At 43.5% G+C, this 23,363-nt stretch overlaps 2 protein-coding genes across 3 annotated transcripts in view; one reads left to right on the top strand and one right to left on the bottom strand.

Annotated features, from left to right (window-relative positions):
- LOC118780108 (LHFPL tetraspan subfamily member 4 protein-like) overlaps window positions 1-2,602 on the top strand; it is a 41,740-nt gene extending 39,138 nt beyond the window's left edge. Inside the window, exon 3 of the mRNA XM_036532421.1 lies at window positions 939-2,602. Within this exon, the coding sequence (XP_036388314.1) occupies window positions 939-943 (5 nt within the window). The 3' untranslated portion in view covers window positions 944-2,602. The remainder of the gene's footprint in view (window positions 1-938) is intronic.
- Window positions 2,603-16,528: 13,926 nt separating this feature from the next.
- LOC118780762 (probable peptidyl-tRNA hydrolase 2) lies at window positions 16,529-23,078 on the bottom strand. 2 transcript variants are annotated; one of them, XM_036533439.1, is made up of 7 exons: window positions 23,001-23,078; window positions 21,441-21,556; window positions 20,228-20,299; window positions 19,712-19,786; window positions 19,056-19,153; window positions 18,587-18,701; window positions 16,529-18,180 (listed from the first exon to the last, which is right to left on the bottom strand). In XM_036533439.1, exons 2-7 carry the CDS (start codon window positions 21,546-21,548, stop codon window positions 18,094-18,096), a joined length of 555 nt encoding a protein of 184 aa, XP_036389332.1. In that variant the 5' UTR covers window positions 21,549-21,556; window positions 23,001-23,078; the 3' UTR covers window positions 16,529-18,093. The 2 variants fall into 2 exon arrangements, with proteins under 2 accessions (XP_036389332.1, XP_036389331.1); XM_036533438.1 differs by lacking the exon at window positions 23,001-23,078 and adding an exon at window positions 22,486-22,919.
- Window positions 23,079-23,363: the final 285 nt, after the last annotated feature.

The following is a 23,363-nucleotide window of genomic DNA, read 5'->3' as shown; positions in this document are numbered from 1 at the left end:
TTAATTACTGGACTCTCTTCCTGCCAAAATCCATAGAGGCCGTGACCCTTGGGTTCATAAAAAAAAAAAAAAAAAAAAATGACAGCAAGTTTTTTTTTTTTCTTTTTATTGGCTTTCAGTTCAGTTCTAGATGCTTGCCCCTCCTTTTGTCTTCTGTGAAATACTTAACAGACACTGAATAGAGCTGTTTAGGTCTTGAATTGTGGGTAGAGTTATCAAAGTTCTGGCAAACAGAATTGATATAGCTGTACCCACAGGTCCAGCTACTTTCTGCCCTTAACAACAGATCTATGATCAAACTGCCCAAATCCTAATCCCTACCATTCAGTGTCAAATTTGGATTCTGATCCAGGATCAGTTACTTTAGGGCAGAAAGTGCCTACACTGTACCCAGAGAATGACATGGTCATGTCTCCTTCAGATATACCTAGAACATGCAAAGAGAAATAACATGTAAAGCAATAGATAAGTGCAATTACTGGCAGCAAAGGAACGGATCATAAAACAAAGCTGAGTCTAGCAGGGACATGTTGTGGACATAGCAATGGGAGGGAAATCTACACAGACATGCTTGGCATCAAAGCAGACTCAATGTCATGACATTTGGACAGTTTGTCAAGTCAGTTGGCCTCACAACCAAATGTCATTTCTAGGGAAAAATGTCAGTGTGCTGGCCATACTGCTACCTAACATACTTTGCTACATCCCTGGAGTGTACTAGTGTCAACTACATGTGTGGGGACACTGGGGCTACGTCAGTATTTCAGCTAAGCCAGCTGAGCCTCCACACATTCTTAGAGTAAGTGGCACCACTTGTCTACCAATTTTTTATTTTTTCTATCAGGTAAGTAAAAGTGTGGAAACCATGTGACCTGTGTTGGCACTGTAGTAGCCATTCTAGCTACTCAGTCCCCTCATTCTACTGTTTGCTTTTTCAGATTGAAGTCCGGGACAGCAGAGACCCGAAGTTTGGAGTCCACCGATATCCCTGAGCAGACCTCTTGTTCCAGCCCCTCCTTGTTCTTACTCCCGCCCCTTCCCCTTCCCTCTCCCCCCACCCGCTCCTCAGGTCAAAAACCAGGCTTCAGCTTGGAGGCCATGCATTCAGCCGTTTGTAACATAGACCCAGAATGGAACATATATATACATATATATATATATATATATTTTAAAAAAATATTCTACAAAAACACATCAACATGAGGAGAAATCTATAAATAAAACACAGCAGCATCGCAAAAGTCAGCACACCTCTGGGAAAATAACTTGATACAAAAATATTATTTCTGTTATTACCAATATTCATAATAATGATTATGCTTTTCTGCTGCAGTATTCCATAATATTTGCTCATTTATTTTATTTACAATGTAGATTAAATCCTTAAATTCAGATTTTATGAAAAATAACTTTTTGGCACACAAAAGTATTATCACAGTAGCTTTGGTGCTACTTCAGAACAAAGCAAACAACAGCAACTAAAGGATTTTCTACAGTATACAATACAGTTTAGCTGACTGTCCTTTGAAGAAGACCTGACTGACCTGAACATTTAGTCTGCTCTCCAAGACTCCAGAGGAAAAAAGTTATAAAAATGTTGTAAATGGTACTTTTCTGAAGAAACAGGGTAAGAACTATAAGCATTTTCTGCTGCCCAACATACTACCCCGAATCTATCCTTTGGCAACAAAACTCCAGCTGTCATGACCTGAAACCAGGTTTTCCAAGTTTGTATTTTCAAATGTTTTAGGAACCAGCAATTTATTTCTGGACAAAACCTAATTACCATGACCATTTTTACCACGTAATCCTCCTCCAGTTGAAAGTCTGAGGACTTCTGAGGACGTCACGTTTGAGAAGACTCCGATTTAGCCAAACCACCAACCTCCAACCCTGACTTAGTATTGCCATTGTCCATCTGAAGTGCTCCCTGACACCCTCTTGACTGCTCTCAGTTCACTTAATTGTTATTTCAACCTCAGTTTATTCTGTTTATGTGGTTATTTTCCAAATTGAAAGAAAAAAAAAGCTTGGATGACAGCAGAAGGCCTTCAGATGACGGTGATCTTTCTCCTGGTTTGAGTGGCTCGCGGATTCGGGCGGCATTTTCCGCTGCGCTGAGAGGGAAAGCCCTGTATGCTGCGCCTTCCTTGGACGGCCCCTCGCCCGAGACACGAGAGCGGCGGTGGTCCATTTCCCGCGATAGTTTCCGTTTTCCCACATACAGCACCGTCACAGCGACGGTCACACGCTGTGCTGTCTCGATCTGCTCTGCGGCCTCGCCCCCATTCCCGCTCGCACCTCTATCCACATTCGGAAAATTACCAAGTGCTTCTGCCGGGGGAGGGGGGGGGGCTTTTTGTTTTGGAAGCACATTGTGTTAGAGGTCCTCATGTTTTCAAGTGTTACATTTGTTTAGCTTTAGTCTGACTTTGTAGTGTTGTCTTGCAGACAAGGTTGTCCACCTTCTCTCTCTTATTCCTGAACAGTGGAAGAGGCAGAGAGACCTGGACTCCTGCAATTGGTTTTCCTGTAAGATCCATTAAAGGCCCATTAAGATTAAGTTGATAACCAAAAAAAAAAAAAAAAAAAAACAGGGGAAAAAGCCAACAAAATCTTTGAGAACTGTCAGTTTTCTATTAGTGTAGAGATTAGTAGTGTTTCAACAAGGTTAGCAACAGCATTGAGAACACAAGGATTGAAAACTTGCTTTTTATAAACAGATGCAATTCAAATGTTCCTGGAAAAAGCAACTCTATTTCCAGTGCCAGAAATGATAGGTATCTGGATTCTGTGATGATATATTTTCAAATTTTAGATGAACTGTTTAGATCAAGAATGTCACAAGAATCCAGTTTCCTTATTCTGTGCTATAATAGCATCTTGTAGATGACTGAGCCTCTTCCTGCACCTCAATAAATATGGCTCTAGCATTGGGTTGATGTAAATATATATTTGTAGTTCAGAGCAATCTCTCAGGAAGCCGTACTGTATACAAAAAAGCAAGAGTGAAAAATGATTCATACACCCTTACACCTGAAGAGCATTTTTGGGCCTGCTTACCAGAGCATGATATTACAGGTAAAAGGGAGTGGATAGCAACAACCTCCCACTTTACTAGCACAGATTACACTTAAATTTTTTACTCTTTCGCTGATGCTTTTCTGAACTAGTGTGAAAGGCCACTCAGCTATCTGAGTTATTAAAGCAAGGAGTAGATTACCAGGACTTGCAGTGGAATCAGAGGCTCTTGGATCCTTTCAAGACCAAACTGGACCTACAGATAGATATATTTACTTTACATTGTAGGCAGAGTACAAGCCACAATGCATTGAATGGCCTGTTCCTGTTGTTATGCTATGTGCTTGTAGGGAGTCTCAGAGGAATTTGAGTGCAGAGTCCCACCAAGTAATTGTCAAATGTGTTTTCAGCGGTGCGTTTTTTTTTTCTTCTTCTTCTTTTTTTTGGCTTTCAAAAAACGAGTCGGCGTTCAGAAAGGCGTCTTTGTTCCATCCATCAGCCCGGCGGGCGGCCCCGTTAATTACCTGGTGTGCTAAAGAGGGCCTTCTCTCTCTGGGAGAAATCAAACATGGCACTCCCCCCATCTCGCTGGCAGGTCGAGGGACTGCGCAGGGAGATGAAATAAGTAAACAGATCTGATGGAAAGGAAAAGTATTCAAAAGTAACACAAGTTTCCTGTATCTCGATCAAAAAAAGCCATTAACTAGTTTTGTCAAACGTTACCACCCCGGACCTCCACAAGGGGCAGTAGTGAGTGAAGTGAGGAAGCTGAAACATGTGAAAATACAGTTGCTTTAGCAGGGAAACTGACCTACCATTGAGCAAGGTCCTCAACCAATGAAATGCCCTGCTACTTAAAGGGGCCCTTAAATGTCAATTATTAGTTGTGTAACACAGAGACATAAGGAAATGAAGGGTTATTTCAGGTATAACCTAAACAACATCTTAGGTTTTGAAAATGTTAAACCATGTGAAGGTGTAGGGTGGTATCCCATTTGACAAAATGCTTACACAATGTTTACAGTAACCTTAATTCAAATAGACTTTGATTTAAAACAGAAATCTCCAAGTACTAGCCTTTATTTATGGTTACAGGAACTTAAGTAAATGTCTTTGAAGAGCTTTCAGTTAAAATTTTAATCCCAATAAAGCATAGAATTAAATGGGTTTCAATACACCATGCAAGAGATCTTAAATCATTATTTTAATTTAAACCCTTTTGAGGGTTCAGTGGCTCAACTGAATATATTCTGCGCATAAGAGGAGTTCAAGAACATTTCATAATATTTAACACATTACTATAGTTAGAAAGTTCAATGCAATAATAAAATAAAAAAGGGTTTTTGAATCAGTGATATTGATATATTGTAATTTACTGGAATATGTAATAGTGGTCACATATAACATTCTTTTTTCCTCATCTGATTGGGTGGCCATATGCCTGGTATTTTGAGTTTCTGGCATTAGTGATATCACAAGTAACTCACAGCAAGAAAAAATTTTGATCATATTAACTTTGATAAACTGAGCTATCATCTTTGCCCTTGTTCACAGGCAGTGATACATCGCTGCAGTTCTGAGCTACTTTACCATTTAGAGTCCTGTTCCAACACTGATCCCAATGGCACAATGTGCCTTGGGACTTGTCTTTACTGAGACTGTAAATTACCTGTAATGTTGCAGGTCTAAGATGGGGCAGGGTGTGGGGGGGGGGGAGTTGAATTACTGTTTTATGCAACCACCCTGCCTGTCTCAAACTGCAGAGGATTCTGAGAGGTAATTGGCTTACTTCTTTGTATGGTGCTTAATTCCCTCACCCTTAAAACCCTCTGTCTTCACGCACAGACCAAGGCTGTAGGGAGAGTCTCTACTTGGAGTGTAACAAAAGGGCAAGAAGTCGTTGGGGTTGAAGGATAATTAAAATGTAGACGAAGACCTGGATATTTGGATTGCCCGTGCCGAAAAAGGATCAGCCAGGGCTCCACCCTAGATGCGACGTATATAAAAAAAGTTGATTTACTGCTTTGTGGCAAGACATGGACTCCTGGCGATTTTTATTATTGGTGAGAGCTTGTGAAGCAAAACTCAGCAATTCTCTTGTGAGTTCAGAACAGCATCGAGTAGCTCCACAGTTACTCCATTGAGGAGGAAAAAAAATTGGAAAGAATTCTGTGACAGCCATCACTGTCGACTTTATCATCACCTGAAGGACACACTGAAGGACATTGATTTTTTTTTTTTTTTTTTGAAAAACAGAATTCTAAATCGGCATATCATCATGCCACTGTTCTGACACCTTCCTGTTGTGGCTTTTTCCTTTAACTTTAACTTTCCAAGGCATAAAAGGAAGAGTGATCCTGCAGCAGTCTGAGAGTGTCGCATCCTTTGTCACATCTCCCATCTGATACGCTATGAGAGAAACCCGAATCCCGCATCTACCTTGTACAATTTTCAGTTTCTTGAGCTGAAAAAAGGCACAAACAAGATCATGGTTTGTATGAAAAGAAGAAAAAAAAACATTTTTTGGATACAAGATATTTGGGATGTTTTATATAAAGAGGACAATAAAATCTTGCAGCTGTGCAAAAAAAAAAAGTACAGAACATAAACCACATTTCCACTGTGTGCATAGAAATGACTTCATTGAAACATGTACATATATCATGTGTCACATCCTTCCTTGAAATGTTCACCAGTGTTTAATCTACAGTCAGCCCTCTTGCTTGTCTGAGAGAGGAAATTGATGCTGTGCAAATGGAGTCTCAGAGTAAACAGCAGGATCCAGAGGGATCAGTGTCAGGGAAGGTAAAGAGTAACCATCTCTGATTGTGGTGAGTAACAGCACCACCAGGAAGGGGTCTGAACAAGCAAGCCCATGCCGTGGTATGGAAGGTGGGATAGTGGCTAAGCGGCTGAGCTTGTAATTGAAAGGCTGCAGCTTTGAATCCCAGACGAGGCACTGTGATTGTACCACCGAGCTCAGTGCTTCACCTGAATTGCCCCAGTAGAAATCTGATCACAATAAGTTATGTACTCTGTCCTGGACACAGGCATCAGTGAAGCCAGTAATCAAAAACAGGGGCAATCAGAAAGTAAGTGAGAGTGAGATGAGAACATGCGGTGATGTAGATAGGAATGGTGTTTTGGAGGAATGTAGAGTCAGTGCAATTGAAGGAGTGTTATAATTATGTTCCTTACTGTAAAAATACTTTACTTCCCGTTTTGATGCCAGTGCCACACTGTTCAACTCAAACACACAAGCCAATCAGACGTGCCAAAAAAGTATTATTGATAATGCCAATAAATGTTTTGCAATTGTAAATAGGTCATTAAACTGCATTTTTTAAGTTGAATGTGTTTATGGGAAACATCCATTATCCAAAAGAACTGTGGGAAGGAATCACAGCACCATCTAAGAGACAAATTAAAAGGCATAATCATACATTTATGTATGTGTATGTGTGTGTGTGTGTGTGTGTGTGTGTGTCTATGTGCACGCACAAACGTGTATGTATGTATATGTATGCATGCACGTCTGTGTGCATATGTTCATGCACATATGTGAGTATGTGCGTATGTTTCTTCTCAGATAATCTACACATATCATTGCTTTTTGTGCCCCTAATATTTTCCCCAAAATTGTAAAACAGTTTAAAAAAAATTGCCAAAATGAGATACAAATACTGTGGAATAGTCTTTTTTAATTTATGTATTGCTGCCAATGTATAATATGAGTTGAATATATATATTTTTTGTTTTGTTTTGTTTTGCTTTGCTTAAATGTTAGATTTCCTTTGGGGAGATGCTGTGATGTCTCTTGGTGTTATGAAATGGAACTGTTCTTGCGAGTCACTGGGAAGCAGAACATGATGGACATTTTTGCTTCTCCTACGTCCTTTGTTGTTTTTTTCTAAAAAATGATCAAATAAATGGATGAAAGACATGTATTTTTGTGACCACACATGGTGGTCAAAGGCAAGAATCTCAGAGCAGGTGACTGGAATGAGAGGGAAAAAAGTGAACAACAGAGAACTTTCTCGCAGGATTCTGCAAATATTACTTGACATTTGCTTATATAAATGTTCTTTTTTCTAAATCTAAAAATCTCAGAAAATGTGAAACAAGAACTCCAGACTGAGGTGTTTGTCCGAATGGGAAAATATTGTAGCATTAAAAAAATAAAGCAGAAGGGTATGGCGCCGCAGTTCTGATTAAATACACAATGTAATGCAAGGAGTTCACACTGGGGGAGCTCAGACAGACCTCTGAACCCCACCCCCACCCCCACCCCCACCCCCCCGGTCAACTGTGAGAACGTGGTTCAACCTCACAAAACCAAAATAAAATGTCTGATATGAATATTCATTGGAACGTTTGAATAAAACAAGTTTGACTTGAAAGAAGGCAGGTGCTATTTTATTTCAGAAATATGTCTCCACAACTGTCAAACATCACCCTTTTTTCAGGTTCAGAACAAAGAGATCAATTTTCTAAGTGGTTCTCATTGGTCTACATGGCCACTGGCTTTATATTTTACTGCCAGAGGAGTTAGAATTGTAACCACTACTCTGATACCAACACTGCTAAAAGACAGTGTCATTCAGGCCTAGGATCTGTTAGCATTTACAATTTAGACAGCAACTATTTTCCCCAAATGCAATAACCCTGATGTTTCCCTTTTACAAAGTAGTTTAAGTGTTCCAGAGAGAGTAATACACAATCTCAGACTAACTAAACAAACAAACTAAAAATGACTAAACAGACTAAACAAAAAATGGACATGCTTTGTTTAAAATTTGATACACTGGCAGTATAAGCCTATGAGTTTGTATGTTGGTAATTCACATAAAATGGCCGTTAGATCGTATGATGTGCCCTTGTTCCCTCACCACAGACCATACTTGACATTATATTTTATTCTGAAAATTCAGTCATCAGCACCAGTGATTATGTCACAATTGACATAAAGACATCATGAAAATTATCAAAATGAACAGATAGTTATACCATAAAGGGAGATTAAATTTTAATGTGAAAAGGAAACATGTAGGTCCTAAATCACACATAGCCTGTAATTGATCACAGGTGTCAGTAACACTTGTATGTGTGTGTTTGCAATGCCGGCGTGTCCATATAGGCGAACTAGGCAATTGCCTAGGGCGGCACTTTGGCAAGGGCTGCAAAATGTGGGCCAACCAGGGGCCAACTATTCAAAAAATATATGAATTGCTGAGGAATGTGCACACATTTCATGTGTGTGTTTTACGCACGTGAGAAAGTGGTGTATGGGAGACATTTGCACTGGAATTATTTAGTTTGAGGAGCTGAAATTGGATTAGTTGGAAAATAGCTGTGCTGTCATGACTCTGCTGTAAAGAATTTGGGACCACATTATTGAGGTTATTATGCAGACCTGTTTGGTGCATTATTTGTATATGGATCCGCAAAATGCCCGCATATTGAGTCGTGCATACTTAAATATTGTTGACACTTTGAGCACACTAGCGTTGCGCTAGACTTCTTGCTTTATGTGTATGGCATATTGGCCTTTGTGTGTTGTTGCTGGTATGGTACGTTGCAAATAGAGGGGCGGCATAATTGTTTTTCACCTAGAGTGGCAGAAGTGCATGCACCGGTCCTGTGTGTGTGTGAACAGTGAACTTCCTGCACAGTTTGACCCTTTGCCCTCCGAGCGTGCCAGAATCACGATTAGTGAGCCGTGCGCAATGACCTCAAGTGCTTGACTCAGAGAGCTGTCAGAGCGTAAGAGCATCATATAAAACAGGCCATCCAGCTGTTTAACCAGTGGCTCTGCTGTTGGCCTCTCATCGACACTAAATAGCCAGAGGCTTCAGTGCTTAGCGCTGGCACTAAAACTGGCCCAAACGATGCTTTCCTGCCATTAAGAGTTTTTTTCTTTTCATCCTTGGTGTTTAGTGACCGATCAAAATGCCTGTAATGCTCCAGAGGAAAATTAATGAATTTAATATTCAGCAGCAGTGTCAGTGTCAGCAACAGCGCCATCTAATGGGAAACTTAAAAAAGAGACAAAAAAAGCATGTGGCATCCTCTGCTCTGGTTTCGCCTATGTGCGTGTGGGAGTCTGCCTCTCAGCATGACCATGGGCTATTGCTATGTAGACTTTGAGTGCATTGGATTATGCATATCAAAGCAGGAGCAGGGCTTATAACCCAAAGGTTGCCAGTTCAATTCCCAGGTGAGCCACTGCTGTTGTACCCCTGGGCAAGTTACTTAACCCAGATTGCTTCAGTAAATACCCTGCTGCATAAAATGGGAACATGTAAAAGCTGTAAGTTAAGCAAGTGGCTCTGGAAAAGAGCATCTGCTAGACATGATGAAAAGCACCAGTAACTGAGATCTTCTGCACTTTTGCAGAAGATACGTCAGTTTACATTACAATATCAGCACTTAGCAGATGCTCTTATCTAGAGCGACTTACATAGGTTACAGTTTTTACACGTTATCCATTTATACAGCTGGATATTTACTGAGGCAATTCTGGGTTAAGGACCTTGCACAAGGGTACAACAGCAGTGCCCCTGCAGGGAATTGAACCAGCAACCTTTTGGTTACGAGTCCTGCTCTGTACCACTATGCTACACTGCCACCCTAAGTTTACATAGGGCACAGCGGCAAGAAGCTGACCTTTCCAGATGATGAGGTCAGGCAGGGTCACGCTCCAAAAGCACCAGCCCGGGATGCCCCCGGGCTTCCCGCTGATCTGAGACTCGACACCCCCCCCCGGCAACCCCCCGCGAGGGCCAAATCGGAGTCAAACCGCTGGCATCATTAATACTGCAGGATGCACGGCGCCGGAGGCAGGACACCGTTTTTCGAGACTGTGGAATGTGGAGCATCCCGCCCTTCACGCAGACGGGAGACAATGACGAGCGAAAGAGCAGAGGACCGGCTTTGCACAAAGCGCATTAATGCGCGCCCCAACCTCCTGCAACAGAGAGCTGCTCCCTTCCTGGCACGCCACACAGGATTCTACGCACTCCACTGAATCAGTTAGCGCTCTTCTATTCCGAGCAACAAAAAGAGAGCCTGAAAAAGACGGCCCCGGGGGCCAGTTTGACCCCTGCGTCCGATGTTATTGTCTTTTTTGCGCGCTGCCCAGACTGTGGGGATAAGAGTGGCGCCTTCGGGCCCCCGGGCCCCTCTGCCACCCAGTCCTGCGTAGCATGGGACCTAAGCTCCCGAAAATGTTATCACCACAGCACAGAAAGGAAGGGAGCGACTTGCTGGGGATTCTGGGATGGCTCTCTGCGCTTCTGGGAGAGTCTGATGAGAAGAAACACACAGATGGCCAGTCTTTCAGCCAGTCTGACGCCTGGCTACTGATATGGGTGTTTGTCTGGTTCTGGCTGCGTTTAACCCAGCACAGACAGAGAGACACACGCGGAGGCACAGGCAGACAGACAGACATGTGGGCAAATGAAAAACTGGGTCAACAAAGAGACGGATGAGTGAACATACAGAGGTGCACATGGACAGACAGAGAGAGATAGTTGACCAGACATTGAGATGTACAGACAGGCAGGTAGCAGGGTAGACAGAAAAATGTGTGGGAAGATAAAGAAACACAGACAGAGATGTGCTGGCAGCCGGCTCCGGTCCTGAGATTGCAGAAGACCAAATCATGACAGAGCAAATATCATGACAGAGTAACAGAGCTGCAGGTCATCACCTTAAGCCCCTACTAGTCTATCAGTGGGTGGTAGCCTGGGTTATAGTCCATGTGAAGGCATGGTCAACAGACCTTCAATGACACATATCCTGGTATGCAACAAGAGTGTGGGATCACGACTGATTTCCAAAACAATGACCTCACCTTCATTCTTGCCCAACATGTCCAGCCATGTGGTCCTCTCACCAGCTCTCACCTCTTATTTAAGAGCAGAAACAATGCACAAAACACACACTCCCTAAGTCAGTGCTGAAGAATGTAGCATGTGGAAAAAAAAAATCCAGCCTGGTAATGTAGGATCAGCTTAGCATATAATTAAAATTCAGATGGGTGAAGGCACACAGAGAAGGAATAATGGACTATCTCTACTGTCCGCTGAGGAATTAGAGATCAGTGGCACTTCCTGAAGTGGAACAGTCTGTGTGGAACAAAGATTAGAGTTGTTCCACATTAATCACTGTCAATGTTGTAGTGCAACTAGTAATTGGTGCCTCTGTTCTCATTTGATTGGTCAACAAACATGTCCTGTTGTCTGCCACAGAAAAACACATTATTGAGTAGTTGAATGCAAGGTAAGTGATAAAAGTAAATTTTGTGGAGAAAATCTGCAATAGGAGGCCAAGAGGATAGTCAGGCTTGTAGTATTTGCAGCATTCATTTGTCTTGTGGGAATCACCCCATATTCAAGCGCTGTCGTTTACAGGTGAACAGATGTGGGACCATTTGTATTTTTTTTCTTTTCTTGAAAGCGGATAAGACAGCAAGGTCCTGAAAATGTTCTCCACGGTTCCCGGTCTCCCACGCTTCCCTCTGGTTGAACATGGAGCGTGAGCGTTTACATTTCAGAGGCCTGAGTCAGAGCGGTAGCTTTGAAATGCTGGGTGAGCCCAGCACACAGCTGGCTCCCGCGTGACCCTGCTCCGAGGGCGGGCAGAGCTCGCGGGCCGGCCCGGTTCTGCCAGCGACATGGCTGCGGGTTTTTGTCAGACCCGTTTGTGTTCTGTTTGAATGGGTGGGCCTCCCCAGCTAGCCTGGACCCTGAATATTGTCACACTGACGCCGGGGTGGCCCCCCTTCCATGTGTCTGCACTTCTTCACGGCCGTGCCAGGGCGGACACGGACAGCACCGACAAAGACAGGCCTGAGAATATGCAAACGGCAATGTTCAGTGCTGCCAGTCACATCTTCCATAGCACTGGAGTCTCCTCATCTGTGACAACAGCAGCTGGTACACAGTAGCCCTCGCCCACCCCGCTCCTCCCTCACATAATTACCTGCTCATATAAACATACGATTGCCTCTGACGCTCTGTTTGTACTGTCGCTGAAACAAATTTGTTCGCTGCCACAGAAAACAGATGACACTTAATCCTGTCAAAGGTCCAAAGAAACGCACGCAGCCCGCCGTCGTTCAGAGGGTGTCGGTGACGGCCGCAGCAGGCGCCAGCTCCCCTGAGCGCTGGCGCGGCGTGCGCCACGCAGAAATACCAGGCTGGCGCGTGCTCGGGCTGCCCGCCGTCGGCGGCTAGCCCCGGGGCTGTCCTCTCATGCCATGCCAAACGCTAACACTCCGGACGCAGTGCTTTGCCCACGCGCAGCCAGTGGCACAGAAAACACAGGAGTGAATCAAAATATTTAGAGGGCCTGCTCGGTGCCCCCACGCCCCCAGCACCCCCGGCACCCCCGGCGCCCCCAGCACCCCGAGCCAGCGGCGGGAGTCCAGGAGGGAGGGCGGCGCCTCTGCGCAGCCCAGACCGCCATGGAAAAGGGGAGAGGACAGGAAATAACAGGAACGCAGGGGAAATGTGTTAATGTCCCGATGTTCTCTCTCAGCACAGGTGTCAGGGAGGGTATAAAAGCAGCTCTGTCGTCAGGACTGTCAGTTGTCGGTGTGAGCACCTGCTTCTGGACCTGTTTGCAGTGACTGCTACTGCTGAAACTGTTATCACTACTGCTCTCATCCTTCATTTTTTCCCTGTCTGCTTTCGCTCCCTTTTTAACATTTAATTTTCCAGAATACAACAGGTGTAAAGTTTCACTTTGACACTGGGAGATTTTTGCTTTCGACATCAGCAGCGGCTGTTATTTTAGTGAGCAGTTTGGCGAGGCAGCATGGCAAGCGTGGGGTGGGGGTCGGTCCCCCGTGTGATGGCTTGCTTGTGGGCTGCATGTCTGACTCTGAACCTCATCTGGAGCTGCGGTGTCTCCCAGGCCTCCATCTACCGCCACTCTGGTAAGATCCCTTCCTCCAAGTCACCTCACACACACCAGGATTTTACTATAATGCTGATTCATCACTCTGCCTGATCTGACAACTTGGTGCTGTTTTTTTTATCTTACAGTATATCTACATCCATTTGCTTAATGGCCAGTAAATGACTGGGGTTGGGGTTGGGGTTGGATTTGAAATAACTTCACCAACTGTTTTAGAGTTGTGGCTGTTTATACACATGCACATTTGCATCTTGAGGTAATTCTCCAGCCTGTCTCTGAATTTGTTATTTCTAGCCAGAGGCCTGTTCACTATCACTTAAAATATTTTTTAAAGATCAATTTATATTATTTGATGCAATGGAATTTTAGCCATGAGATAAAGCCTCTGGCCCGATAAGCAGTGACGGTCGAGTCAGAAAAGGTTCAAATATGCTCTATAATGGAAGCTCTGTATCTGCTGTGGCTTCAGGTGAGGTAGGAAGACTCACCTAAAAGGTCCTCACCTACTGTCAGTGTGGAAGCTCCCTCTAGTGGCCGCTAATCTCACCGCACGATGTGGAAATCCTAGAGGGAACAAGCCCTTCGCATGTCAAATCCGAAGATATTTGAAACCGGCCGGACCAAAAGTGGCACCGCAGCCGCTCCAACTTTTCCGCCTAGCCGGAGCTGCGCGAACCGGCGGACGAGGGCGCCGTTAAACCTGCTCGGTTTTTAAAGCTGAGGGCGCCGCAGCTCCGATTCGTTTCTCCGCGTTGTGTTTACGGAGTGACAAAAACAATTTGGGAGTGTTTTGGGTTTAGCTTGAGGACAGCAGACAGGGCACGCTCATGACTCACCGGCCGAGTGCGAGATGTCTTTTTTGTGGTTAAAAAAAAAAAAAAACTTTGCCATAGCACCGCGGGGATAAATACTACGTCAGCTTCAAAGCTGGATTTGTGCAATACTGTCCCCTCAGTTTTACTTAACCCTCTCGGTCTGCAGCAGGCGATTATGTAAAAATATGCCATAGATGAGAATCATCTGACCTTTTTTTTAAGTTTTGTTGGGTTTTACACAGTAGCCTTCTTAATGAATGCAGCTGCTGTGCTTATTCAGTCCATTGTAATCTGCATGACACAATGCATCTAACTCAAATGTAATTCACTAGCACTGGACAGGGCCTTCAGCCAAATAAAAATAAACAAACATCTTTGCCTCACACTCACCCCAATCCAAGGCAACTTGCATAGTTTACATTTTACATAATATCTAATTATACATTTACATTTATTCATTTGGCAGACGATTTTATCCAAATTATACAGCTAACTATATTTACAGAAACAATTCCGGTAAAGTATCTTGTTCAAGGGTACGACAGCTACGACCCTCCTGGTATCGAATCTCGCAACTACCTGGTTAAGAAACTAATTCTTTCATCAGTGTATCACACGGCAGCCCAACTATAAAGTATAACATGGCTGTTGCTGAAACTGTTATAATGGGAGGTGTATATTGGGATGGCAGTTATGCCTCCATGGCATGCTACATACGGATTTGTGGCATGAATATCTACACACTACAAAGAGCTGAGGTTGTTTCTGGGTTTTGGACAGAAACTTTGTATACAGCATGCATTTCTCAGGCCTAACATATATGTGGTAATCATGAACAGTTAAAATAAAAAGGCATAAAATCTCTGCATGTACAACACTGGCTGCTATTGGCTAAATAAGATGACCATTAATATTTTGGGCTAACTTATCTTGCCCATCGTAGTCAAACAGCAGGTAGGCTTTTTTAAAAGGTATGTTTTCTTCTGTTCTGGTCAGGTCCATGCGTGCAGAAGGACAGGCTGCTGAAGCCAGGCCAGACCTTCTACAGGGGGTGCGACAAATGCTTCTGCCATGACAACGGCTTCGTCTGCTTCTCGTAAGCGAGCTCAGAGCACCGGTGACATCACTCACAGTCAGAAAGCAGCTCAAATGACAGCTTACTTTACACATGTAATGGAACAGGAGGGTTCAGTTGTGAACGCATAATAACTCAGATTCACACCAGTCAAACACATCCACCATCCTCAACCGTTTATGACCTCTACTGCTCCCCCCCCCCCCCCCCCAGGCCGAAGAAACCCACCTCCTGGCCCAGGAAGTGCCAGCGGGTCCCGACGGAGTGCGGATACAGGGTCGTGTACCGGGAGAACCCCAAGCTGGAGTGCCGGGCCTACAGCTGGGTCGGGTGACCTGACAGCAGCGCACTTGCTCAAAAGACTGTAACCAGGCTGCAAAGGAAGGGCAACTGCTGTGTCCCATCATGCAAAGCATACCTTCGGCTCAGCCAAGCATTCTAGTGTGTCCTCTGTATACTTAGAGCAGGGCTTTAAGTCATCTGTGTTGCCTACTCCTCCCCCTCAACTGCTAACATTTAAACCTGTATTGCTTCATTGTGGAAAATAAAGCCTAGTCATTGTATTCCAAAAAAAATGTGGTGCAATGCTTCCCACTGCTTCGGTTTTGTCTGACCGCATTGTTCATCTTTGAGTGCTTTATGTAGCCTCGTTGTTTGACATTCAGAGCGAAACTGCATCCAGGCTGCTGGCATCTTTGCCAATAAAATTCCTCCCCTACGCCAGTCATCCCTTCCTGCAGGACAGTTTATTCGCCGAGTAGTCGTTCACGCGGCAGTCTGAGATGGCGTGACCCACACCTGACGTATGACAGATGGGGTACTGATGTTTCCCCGGCTGCCTGGACTCCCTCCATGGCGCACAGCTGCTGAATGTGTCGTGCGGTTTGGCCTCGCAGCCCGAGCTGCAGAACAGCAGCAGACTGAGGAGGGGGGCTTTTCTCTGTAGCGCCCTGCTCTTTTATATCTGGGCTCTGCGGGCTTCTTCTGTGCACAAGAGTGCAAGACACAACAATGAGCTGGACGTCAATGTCAAAAGCCACTCCGCCCCCCCCATTCGAGTCATGCAATCCTAAATGCTGCAGCTCCTTCTTACCTCTACCCGAGCACATTTTACCACTTTCTGGAACGCAGCCATTTTCATCAAATATCTAGCTTTCCACAAGAAAATCTTGTGCTAATACACTTCTTTCAGTTCAGTGAATTCAAGCCAGGTAAATCAACTCAGACTCTATAATGTACATGCCAAGAGAACAATAAAGACTGAAAACAAAACAACAATTATAATTATGGGTTGCTCCTGTATGAGCTGTTTCGGAGCACTCTGATAGAATACAATGGGTTGTAAGAGTCAGCAGACACTATTACAAGGTCAGAGTCTTTTGGATCACTTTAATAGTCCCCACAGTTTAAAACATATTAAAATTGCATTTAGCAGGTGAAGACAAGCACATTTAACTCAACATAGCAGCATCAAGGGTATAAGTACAGCTCGAAGCCAAACATTTAATAATGAACATTTATCAACTGAGCCTTCATTAAATACTATTTTTTTCATAATATATTAACTTAACATATTGCCATTTCTATACACTGGAAACATTTGTTTTCCTTCCAATAACTTACAATTTAAGTAAGACTTTTTTGGTGCAGTTTTCGTCTTTTTTTCATCAGTGCTCCACATGTTTTAATGGCACATTATATAATAGAACAACAACATTACTGTCAAACGTAAATGACTGTCACAAATGTTACTATCAACAACAATGAAAAAAGTAAGGAATGCACGTTACAGCATGAATTGGCCGTTTTACATAATAGCGATGCATTGTCTTATGTCTGTCATTAGCATAAAGCACACGATGATGCATAAGTCAGTCCTTTCACTCTGGAGTGGATGAACTCCCTCTACCCTAAGCGAAAAGCATCCCTTGTCCTGGTGTGCGAGACGCTTCTGGTTTTGTGCCATCCAAGTTCTTAATTACCCTATAGAGTCAATTATTCGGTTAAAATAATGCAGGAGACCTTGAGCTCAAGGTAACCTGAATTTCATCATGCAAGGACATGAAATATTCCAGGAAAAGGGTTTCCAATCCATTCTACACTCCATAAAGGGAAACTAAGGGGGAATGTAGGCGTGTGTGTGTGTATGAGTATACCTGGTGGAATCATGCACAGTCCTCTCAATGCGGTTGCACACCTAAAGCCTGCAATCGTGAAGAGTGCCATCAATCAACAAGAAACACACCCTCCGCTGGCAGCAGAGAGAAAACCCCTTTCCTTCCTCCTCCGTGGACCGTAATGTATAACAACTGAGAGGATCCACCTGTCCCATTCTATCAACGAATCATGGGGGGGGAGAGGCTGGTGGGGCAGGACAGTAGGATGGAAAAAGCAGCAACGGAAATGCTTTAGGGCAAGCTCAGCGAGCAAATAAAATGACTGTAATTATGCTTCGACCCATCCTGACAGACTGGGAATTATAGGGAAAAAAGAACAAGTAAATCACATGTTTTTTTTCCCCTGTTCCCAAAATAAAACAAACTAAAAATACTGAAGGCATGGGGACACTGGAGATGGCACAGCAGAGAAAATGCATAACCTGAAACAGCCTGTATGCATGAATATATGCTGTCATAAGTCTGTTTGCTAGTGTTTTCCTAAGGTAAGATCAATATCTACTGCATGGGCACATAACTACAAAAGGAATGATAGTCCTCCTTGTTAATACTGTAACAGTTAATGGTCCTGCTTATCACTCACACTCATACAATAGTTACAAGTACATTTTGAATAACCTTCACTACTTGGGATCATAAATAACCAAAAAGACCCATAAACTGATACCTACCATCCTGCAGTTGTATTTGACAGGGCATTTTGTATTTAATCGGGGATGTGGATATAGATGTTATGGTTCTCATCTAATTTAATAACCGAGCTAATTTCAATTCATGGTTACCGTTCTCACTGTCATGCCTGCTTCTGCAATTTTCTTATGTTCATGCGTCTTTCAAATTGATTAATTACAGCCAGTTCTGTTCAGCCTACGAGCCGGTTTTTCCTCTTGGCTTATGTAGCTCTCCTCTCACCTCTGTTCAGCGTGGCATGGTAATGGAATAGAATAAAAAATGGCTGTGAGTATCACTTTAAGATTTCAGCTTTACAGCTCTCTAACGTTCCAAGACCCCTCCCGCTGAAAGCCGATGCTGCCCTCTGCTGTTCGCCCCGTCCACTGTGCAGCAAGCCACCTCGCGGCCCTCAGAGCAGCTTCAGGCTCCCGGTCACATTGCTGACCAGCTCCTCCTCGCCAATGAGGGCCAGAACAGTGCGTGACCCCGGCTCCACCTACCCAGGGACACAACACCAACATGTTAACATGACACCTACACTGTATACTGGCCTTATCTCCATCTGTGTTCATATTCCGACTGTCAGTAACTATTGCGGTAGTAATGGTAAGACATGACTTGTCTTCCCCCCTTTTCTTACACGGAACGACTTTACAGACTAGTATGGCATGATGCGTTAAATGCATATCACTTAGAAAAAACAATAGCACAGGTATAAAACAGCTAGGATTACACTAAATAAGCATGTGCTAAAAGTATTACTTAAATTACTGGAATTTAAAATAATCAGAAGGAAAAGGGCATGATTAATACTGTGTATGCAGCTTGAGTTAAGTTAGGCATACTGTCTATTACCCCATTGCTCAAGAACTCAAGAGAGGAGAGAGAATCAGGGGCCCCACCTGGGTCTGTCCAGCATCCTGCACCAGGTAGGTGGGGAGACTGAGACTCATTGCCAGGGCCTGGAGCTCCAGGAGGTGTGCCATGTTTGTACCCTGCATCACCACTTTCTGCGCCCTGTGGGAAATACACCAGAGTGAAACTCTGACCAGCGACAGGTAGGAGAGACTTCACAAACCCTATGACAGGTGGAGCTACCAAGTCACAAATTCGCATCCTTTCCGTGGCACAATCTGTGCAGCTGGTTCGGACAGTTTTGGAGTTTCATTAAGCCTCTCTCATCCTGACCCTCTAATGCTCCAGGATGGTTCTCCTAACTGGATAAGGCAGAGTGATGAAGGCTGGAATCATGGAAACCAAGCCTGCAGCTGTAACCAGAAAAAGTGACTCAAACGTGGCTGTAATTCGTCGACCATTCTGGCCCAACAAGCCGTATGAGCCGAGCTGCCAATGTGCCCAAGCAGCGCTTACCCAGTGCGGTCCCACTTCCACGCCATCTCTCTCCAGCTGTTCTTCTCCTGCAGAGCCTGGTAGAGCCCCACCGCAGCGTGCCCCACCTGCGCAGCTACCTGCACAAAAACACCCAACACACACGCAGGTGCGTTCAGTCCATGAAATGCACAGATCCTCAGGGCAGACGCAGCCTTCTTGCAATCAAATCAGTAATTAGCATGCCACAGGGCTTCAGAAATGTTTGTTCCGTTTGTCAATTAATATTTAAACTCGAATTTGTGGCAATGCAGAATTTCAATTAGGGAACGGGACTTGAAGATTGTGGTTCTGAATGTCAAAAGGGACACGGCTGTTATGTCCTTGAGCAAGGCATTTAACTCGAATTGCTACAGGAAAATATTCACCTGTATATTAGGATATATAAGCTGTAGAATATGCAAAATGTAAGATACATAATTTGCCGTAGATAACATTATGTCCGAAGCAACTTCCAAAGCAACTAAATAATAATGTAATGTACACTATTTGTAAATACATGTAGTCCTGTATGTGTTCTGCATATTCTCACACTCACTGAGGCATTGCTAACATTAAAAGAGATACAATGAATGATCATTCCTCTAGGTAAGTGGCGCTGCTGAGTTCACCTTTAAGCACAGTGAGCAGCCACTGACCTTTCCCACCCCCATGGACAGATCCATATTCACAACAAACACCATCTTGTAGATCAGGTCCTCATCCCCTTCCTCCTGGAAAATATAGTTGTGATGAGGTTAAGACTCTGAGCTAAGACTCTGCTTGAGCCCTGCCTGTAAAAATGGATAATATATAAGCTGTGCAATTCATCCTAAATGTGGGTGTCTGCTAACTAATCAATTCACTAATTCATGTAGTAAAACAATAACATTGACAGTAATGACAGATAAAACTGATTAATTGTCCAAAAAAGAGGGGAAAAAATAAATTCAAATTCATATAATAACATTAACTAGCTATTACGTTTACTGACAAATAGGATGTTTACTCAGTTGGAAAGGCTGTTTAGAGTGTTTAGTGAAGATCTAGAAAACAAAAACCATTTATGTTCAAAGCCATAAGTGCAGTTGCTGTTGACTTAGGAAATAAACTAAACCAAACCACTTAAGTTATCAATCAGACAGCTAACAAGTCTTGCAGGCCTGTCACAGTACCTCGTTTTCCAGCTTGTTGAAGTAGTACATGGCAGCTTCCTCTGCAGACACATTCCTGGTATGTAACAGAGCCTGGGAAGAGTCAGATTTAAATATATATAAAATTATAATCAATGCAGCATTAGGTGAGGTGACCATAAAGACAGGTACATACAGCCAGAGCCAAAGCAAGAGAACAGCTGTGAAGCAACTGTTGTTGTGAGCAAAGCTCTGCCTAACCTTACAACATGTCAATGGACCTTTAAAGACCAGTAACTATCATTCAGAGTAAGGTGCATGGTAATGGCACTAGATTTGCTAATAAATGACTATGGCTTTGAGACTGCTTTTGATGTTGGCGCACTCTCTACACCAGGGGATGGATGATCTCCTCAGGTTCCTGGCAGGTTGACCAATAAGAAAAGCAATTTGGCAAACAAGGGATCAACTAGCAATGCACACTAAAGCTCACTGGCATTGACTGGTAGTTAAGACTCGTGCCTTGTCATACAGTTTTGTCAGTGGAATTAGTTGAGTTGCGAGGTGTTGTTTTCTTCTTTTATCAATTGTTGTGTCCATGAAAGGCGGCTGACCACCATCAACCTTCCTATGGAGTCAGTCTGCCAAAAAGTACATCCTAAACCCCCTGGTGTAGAAAGAGCGTGCTACAACAAAATATGCACTCGTGGAGTGTTCATCAAAAGTGCATAATTGAAAAATGTTCATCATAAGGGAAGTTCCTATGGGCAATGACATAAATACTACATACTTTAAGTAATACAAGTATTTAAACATTTTACTACAATGTGAAAGTGATAGTGAAATTTAAAATGTAGGTACATAAAATGCCTACATATAGATGTGCTCTAACCAAAAGTGTTTGATTGTAGGCCGATTTGTAGACTGACATTTTGTAATAGTCAGGTTCATGTTAAGTGCAACCAACAGCTCAGGCTAACATATACATTACTTCATGAAATATCAGGAACTGGAAATATAGCAAAAAATGAGTGGAATTTGAATCAGGCATGTCTCAAAAATAATCAGATGGCACGCATTTCATACTCATTCATGTGAATGAATGGGGGAGTATTTTTAATCATTTTAAATAAAGCTAAGAAAAAAATTTGAGATGGAACGAACCACTGGGTAAAGTTTAAAAAAAGACTGGATTTGTCAAACCGGTTGAGTGAAGTAGCCCCCCTGTGATGACGAAGGGAACTGCAGCTGGTACCTGCTTGGCTGCCTCCTCGGGAATGTCCAGCTCGCGCAGCTGCTGAAGGTAGACAGGATTCACTTCCTGCGAGGCCGGGTCAGGGGCGGCCTGCTGTGACGGCTCCATTCTCTTTTCTAAATCAAAACACAAACATACAAATTCCAGGGCGTTTACCCTTGCTTACGCATCTTTTAAAACAATCTGCGGATGCCAGTGTCTTTCGAAATTATACTTCCATCGGTGGTAAAATACGCATCAAGTAGGTTCATTAAACAAAAAGCCCGTCTTGCTGGGTGAATGCGTTTCACTTCAGATTCGGGATGGTATGCCAGTTATACTGAGACACATTTGACTGCACTGGTAGCCAAAATGGGGCCCATTTCCCACCCAAACCCTTCATGTGACATTTGGAATCGTCAGATGGAGAAATGTTAGTATAAAAATTGTAATACAGTTCATGCGTCAAACCGACGTGGTTTAATCTCCGAAGCCGAATTCTACAGCCCAACTAAAAAAAACGCATGTTGTGCTTGTACTGGCTAGATGGGGCGGTAGTGCATTAAGCATTGTTTGCTGCAACAAATGGTGCGATTCAGGTTTTAGATGTGAGCTGATTACTAGCTACCTACTTTTCAGCCAGATCGGTTAGCTGGCTGACTAATTTTAAAGGGGATGCGCTTTCTTCTTTAAGGATAAAGTAACTATCTTAACACATATAAGCGTCCAATATGAAGATGAAAGGTTGAAGCACAAACTACAGCTAGCTAGCTAGCTATAGCTGTGTATGTATATATAGCAGTGCGTAATTAGCTGACTAGCAATTACTTTCCACGCTGATGAGATGCGCAGTAGCTGGCTAGACAGCTATCTAACTAGCTACCTCTTGTCAGCAACCGCGGATTATTTAGCTAAACATCGCCCCCTCAAAAAATACTAGTCTAGCTAGGTAGCTATGGCATGGGATGACGTCAATGGCATGCAATCCTTGGAACTTCCTTAAGAAACATTGCCAGCCACTCCTTGAGCGTGCTAGGTACCCAGTAGTAGCAAGCTAGCGACTAACCTGTACTGTGCAGCTAGCTATGGTCCAGTTTTCTTGCAGCTTGTAGAGGAGCTGGAAGACAGCTACGATATCTAGCAAACTGATTTGCTAATATTACAAAATAGCCCACCAGCTAGCAGGAAGGAGTCGCAATTTTCTTTTTTTTAGCAATGAAGATGGCTAGCTAGCTAGCTAATTCTAGGTATCCAGCCAGCTAGCTAGCTAACTATATTAGCTAGCAATTCGAGATAGCATCTTCATTGATTGCTTTATAGCCACACATCGACCGATTGAATGTACTAACGTTGTTATCTTAAAATTACAGCAAGCTACGTTAGACTGTCTTCTGGTCTAACTGTTTCTTCTCCGTTAACTCGCAAATGGATAGCTAGTTGGCTAACGAGCTAATCACTGCCTCGCCAGCAGGATATTCCATACACTCGCGTGGAACGCGATTTTCGAGAGCTATCCACCCGACTGGGTCCAGCAGGAAATACCTGCCGGGTAGAAATGCGGTCACAAGCTCCCCCGTTTACCTGTTTCTAAATTAGGATGCAACTGCCGCTCCCAGCAGAATTTAATGTGAAACTGTATGTGAGGCGTCGGTCCACGAAGTCAAGCCGTTTCCCTCAGAATCGAACCTGAAATACGCATTTAAACTGCAGTTTACATAATTCTGGATCTCAACAAAATTACTGAATTTGGGCAGGGCGATAAGTAACTCACAATACTGTTTATTTTTGTTTCTTTTTTTCATCCAGTTTTATATTCTGTGAATGATGAATGATACAGTTGACAGACAGAAATGACAGTTAATTTACAATATATTTTATGTATGCATTGTGTGAGACAAAATGTTAGCAATTTTCTTTTTATTACCACGGGATTCTCCTTTGTGG

The sequence above is a fragment of the Megalops cyprinoides genome, chromosome 7 (genome assembly GCF_013368585.1).
Source record: "Megalops cyprinoides isolate fMegCyp1 chromosome 7, fMegCyp1.pri, whole genome shotgun sequence".
NCBI classification, from domain to species: domain Eukaryota; kingdom Metazoa; phylum Chordata; class Actinopteri; order Elopiformes; family Megalopidae; genus Megalops; species Megalops cyprinoides.
Note: the sequence above shows the minus strand (reverse complement) of the source record. Positions and strands in the feature narration are given on the sequence as shown.

What these genes read in the sequence shown, in the direction of transcription:
- LOC118780762 (XM_036533439.1), bottom strand. Translation starts at nt 21,548, where the DNA reads ATGGAGCCGTCACAGCAGGCCGCCCCTGACCCGGCCTCGCAGGAAGTG. An exon ending in CCGAGGAGGCAGCCAAGCAG is followed by an intron (nt 20,300 to 21,440) that starts GTACCAGCTGCA and finishes GACTCTTCCCAG; the next exon opens with GCTCTGTTACATACCAGGAA. An exon ending in TGGAAGTGGGACCGCACTGG is followed by an intron (nt 18,702 to 19,055) that starts GTAAGCGCTGCT and finishes TATTTCCCACAG; the next exon opens with GGCGCAGAAAGTGGTGATGC.